At 42.7% G+C, this 4,831-nt stretch overlaps 1 protein-coding gene across 1 annotated transcript; it reads left to right on the top strand.

The window, feature by feature from the left end:
• Positions 1–131: 131 nt before the first annotated feature.
• Positions 132–3,093, top strand: LOC116695606 (uncharacterized protein DDB_G0284459). The gene is made up of 3 exons (XM_032525997.1): positions 132–485; positions 684–1,118; positions 1,425–3,093. The coding sequence occupies exons 1-3, from the start codon at positions 153–155 to the stop codon at positions 3,090–3,092; spliced, it is 2,436 nt and encodes an 811-aa protein (XP_032381888.1). The 5' UTR covers positions 132–152; the 3' UTR covers position 3,093.
• The last annotated feature ends 1,738 nt before the right edge of the window (positions 3,094–4,831 follow it).

Raw genomic sequence — 4,831 nt, 5'->3', positions numbered from 1 at the left:
CTTCTGATTCATCTTCTAGTAGTGACAGTGAGGATGAAACAACACACCACAAAGAGAAGCCTGGGAGGGTGGACATTGCAGGAAGTAAAGTATCTCAAACTGTAAGTTATGACCCACAAACCCAGTTCCCTGCCCTTGATCTTGATCATACCATGCGCATCAAGAGGCGTCTAGATATCAAAGCACCATCACCAGCTTCTGATTCATCTTCTAGTAGTGACAGTGACAATAAGACAATACACCACACAGAGAGGCCAGTAAGGGTGGACATTGCAGGACCTTCAAATAAAGTATCTCAAACTTTAAGTGCTGGTCCAGACACAAGGTGGCCTGCCCTTGATCTTAAGCATGCTACACGCATCAAGAGGCGTCTTGATATCAAAGCACCATCACCAGCTTCTGATTCATCTTCTAGTAGTGACAGTGAGGATGAAACAACACACCACAAAGAGAAGCCTGGGAGGGTGGACATTGCAGGAAGTAAAGTATCTCAAACTGTAAGTTATGACCCACAAACCCAGTTCCCTGCCCTTGATCTTGATCATACCATGCGCATCAAGAGGCGTCTAGATATCAAAGCACCATCACCAGCTTCTGATTCATCTTCTAGTAGTGACAGTGAGGATGAAACACACCCCACAACGAAAGAGAGGCCAGGGTTGGTAGGGAGTGCAGGACATCAGTTTCAAGAATCCCAAGTAGTAAATCAGGATCCTGAAACACAGTGGCCTGCCCTAGATCTTGGTAATATAACTCGCATCAAGAGGCGTCTAGATATCAAAGGTCCATCACCACCTCCCGATTCAATATTAATTGGTGGCATGAGCAATACAGTGGAAGGAAAGACAGTCGAAGCTGTCAAAGAGGAGGGTATGGAAAATTTAAGATACCCCCCAACAACAGTCAAACCAGATTCAAGATGGCCTAGACTGGATCTCAGCAGTGCCCTCTATGGAAAAAGGCACCTTAATATCAAGATACGTTCACCCCCACCTGAGTCGTCGTCCAGCAGTAATAAGAGTGAAGATGGGACAACAGACCTACCTGTGAAAGTTGAGACAGACAGAACTGGTGTGGGGATTACAAGTTATCAACCATGGAGAAATTTGCCTGACATGAGCGTGACTGTCCCCCCTGTCAAGAGGCGTTTATATATCAAAGGATCATCTCAGCCAACGGACTCCTGCTCCCCCTCCATTGGTGACAATGAAAGCAGGATCACAAATAATGAGCAACAGGCAAAGTTGCAAAAGTTCCCCTACATCCACAGACGTCTGGAAATCAAAGCACCATCACCACAATCAGATCCGTCTCTTAGTAGTGTGTCTCCTGACTTCCAAAAATCTGAATCAAACTCTTCCAGAAGTAACAGTGAGGATGAGTACAGGGACCAGCCTAAGCTAGGTTTGGGAGTCTCCTCCATATCAAAGCCTACTGAAAAGGAGTTTATTAGCTTGCCAAAGACACATATTTCTCACAGTCCAAAGACAGACCACAATATCACATTAGAAAAGTATACAATTGTTAAAGAAGAAGTGGGAGGGGAAACAAAAATGGACATCAGTAAAACACCCGAGATAACCCCAGAACTTCAGTCCCGGTGGGCCACGATGAATTTGGGTGTCTCCCGCTTCAGAAAGCGTCTTGAAATCACATCGCATACACATAAACCACCACATCTGCCCTCATCAACTCCACCTGACTCCCCCTCCTCTTCCAGCAGTGAAAGTGGGACTGGGAGTAAAAGCAGCAGGATAAGGCGAAAGAGAAGAGGAGTTGGAATTCAAGAAATCATGCACACAGAATCATCTCAGAGTCTCACCAATATCCCACCTATATATATGGATATCAGAGCACCGTTACAAAGGGACTCATCCAGCAGCAATAGTGAGGATGAGACAATAGAACACAGTGTTCCTGACCTGAGTCTTGGTGTCCCACGTGTTAAGAGGCGTCTGGATGTCAAGGCACCATTACCAGAGCAAAGTGATTCCCCATCTTCCTGCAGCGAGAGTGAAATTAAGGTGACAAGATACACTGAAAACCAAAGCAGACGTGCATCAAACATGTCAGGAATGACAGATGATGACTCTCTCATCACATATAAGCGTATAATTATGAAAGCTTCATCGCCACCAGATAATTCTTTCTACCCCAGTGACAAGGGTCAAACTATTGACCCCACAAAACAAAGACATATGGGTAGTGAAATGCTAACTGTTGAGCGAGAGAGAAAGAGAGTTCCCAGTTTGAACTTTGATAAAGTAGTAAAGAAAAGGATTGAGCAGCCCAGACACACCACGGGTGTGGACCTGCCACCCGAGATAAGGTGGACTGGCGTCGGTCGTCAGTTGTCTGACCTTTCCTTCCCCAGTCCTAGGAGAGATCTGGACACGGGCTTATCGTCTCCACAGCATGCTTCATCTGCAGAGCCAGAACTTCCCCAACCTGACTCCTCCAGTATTGAAAGTGATCACACAAAACAAGACAGAGGAGGAGCAGATGTGACACTGATGGATAAACACTCATCTCCAAGTTCCAGCAGTGTTTCTCTTGCACCCAGCAGAGCTGAGGAAAGTATGGAGAGAAAAGGCCTCAGTGCCCTAAAAGCCATGTCATCGTTGAGAAGCAAGTGGGAACCATTGGATCAAAATTTAGATAAGGGTGCATCTCCTGTTTTTGATTATCAGGATCCACAAAGTGTCACAAGTTTTAACTACCGCAGGTCTGAGGACATCAAGCCCCTGGCCAAACAGCCACTAACACAATCCCATCGTTCCTCTACTTCAGTAGCTGAGAGAAGAGCTACAGATTTGTTGTATGATATTCCCCGCTACAGGAGGCATGACATTGGAGGTATTGAACCACCGCAGCGGGCTCCACCTCCTATTCCAGCAACACCACCACCCCCATATGATGCAGTAGGGCTTACATGGAGGTCTCCACAGAGCAGTAGGACACAAGTGTTGGAAGGCACCAGATCTTATCTGCAACAGAGCAGAAACACAGAGGGATATGACCCTTCTTCACTTGCACAACAAAACCAGGGAGCTTATTTTGACTCCTCAAACGTGAACATTAGTGAGGTTTGATTAAAGAAAAGTAACCGCGCCCTTAACACTGACGAAAACAAGCATTCATTTGGCATTGTGTGATCTTAAATTGGCCAGTGTAGGATGCAAATATGGTGACGTATATTCAGTTTTTACAAGTATTAGGCTTGAAATTAAATGTAAATTGTAAAACTGTTGTATTGTGCAGTATTAGAAAGCATCAAAGTATTTTTAAGATTCACCTTATTTCTGTAAATTGCTTTTAAAAAAATCTTCACAAAGATGTCTCCCTGTATATCAATTTTGCAATGAGAATCCATATCACCCTAATGGTCATGTATTATTAATACTTATTTAGAGACCTTAATAAAACTATCGCTGAACAATATAATGCAGAGCCTTCATCTGTAGTATTTTTTGTCATGGATAAACTTAACTTGTGAGCCCAAATATAAGCCAGTAAGTTAATAAACCTTTTTTATTTATGTATTTAGACATAGGTTATAGTGAAAACAGACATAAAGACACTTACATAGTTTACATACATATATACAGTCGGGACAAGGCTGTTCATCCTCCTGCATTGTTATGGGAGAACACTAAAACATTGATCTCTACACAGTATTTGGTAAGCAATCCAACAACTACCTCAATCATAGATGTGATGCTGATGGTTGATACATTGTAATGACAATGATGTTGAGGCTTTCATATAATTTTAGCTTCAGGGGATTTCAACGACTCGAGAGCTGATGTATTTTAACTTTAAAAACGTCCATGTGTTTTATGTGTCATGACCGAGTAAATAAATAAAATGTGATCTGTATACTGACTGCAGCTACCTAAAACTTTAGCATGTAAGATGGGAGTAAATGCAGGAGGGAACTCCTGCTCCACAGTGAGGTTACAGGTGTGTTCCAGGTCTTAATAGACACAATCATGTTTCATCAGAGTTAACATAACATGATGGTGAATATCAAATTAAGCACAAAACCCTTTGCACAAACTCTTGTGCAAAATAAAAACGCTTTTGAAAAAGGTTTTCAAAAAATCTCATCCATTCACAAAAAGGCTCTGTTGGAGCATGCATGCAAATATTAAATCTGACGATTCAGCATTACACCACAGCCAAAGACAAAAAATGTATACATGTGTTACAAGAACATTATACTAGGCAAAAAAAGAACAGCATAGCATCACAGTTCCAAACTGTCAGTGTCCATTGTTTTGATTAGGTCTTATGGGTGGTACGAAGCAATGATTTCAGCAAACCTACTTTTCTACTCAAGCCTTAAGGACCTCGTCCTGAGAGGGTCACTGGTCTTCCACTGTACTTATATTAACACTGTCAGTGTTGGGAGAGATGCTACTAGTAAGAGGAGACTGGAAACTTTCAGGGGACTAAGGAGGACAAAACAGATGCCACATATCAAGACAAAATGGACACCAACAAGCTCTATGTCAACTTCTAACACAGCCCAAACAGTCTGAATTCATCCTGAAGTAATCCCTGATCACTCAGTGTATGTGTGTGTGTGTGTGTGTGTGTATGTGTATATATACATTTGGGTTTGTTGGTGTGTTTGTGTGGGACACACAAAGTGACTTCCATGTTTTGAGGCACAGTAATACTCTTACCTACACAACGTAGATACATAAACCGGTTATCAGACCAATAAATGCTGACCAGAGCACTAGTGGCTCACCGCTGTACTGTAATAAGAGTTAGTAAGCAGCAATGCTGATTTGTTTGGTGTTATGTGGTCTAAAGCCTTTGC

The sequence above is a fragment of the Etheostoma spectabile genome, chromosome 9 (assembly GCF_008692095.1).
Source record: "Etheostoma spectabile isolate EspeVRDwgs_2016 chromosome 9, UIUC_Espe_1.0, whole genome shotgun sequence".
In the NCBI taxonomy this organism is placed as follows: Eukaryota; Metazoa; Chordata; class Actinopteri; order Perciformes; family Percidae; genus Etheostoma; species Etheostoma spectabile.
The sequence above is the reverse complement of the archived record's forward strand: the minus strand, read 5'-3'. Positions and strand labels throughout refer to the sequence as shown.

Coding starts and splice junctions, on each gene's coding strand:
- LOC116695606 (XM_032525997.1), top strand. CDS start 153: ATGCGCATCAAGAGGCGTCTAGATATCAAAGCACCATCACCAGCTTCT. Junction 486..683: donor TGGACATTGCAGGAAGTAAA/GTATCTCAAACT, acceptor GCAGGACATCAG/TTTCAAGAATCCCAAGTAGT. Junction 1,119..1,424: donor GGAGAAATTTGCCTGACATG/AGCGTGACTGTC, acceptor GTCTCCTCCATA/TCAAAGCCTACTGAAAAGGA.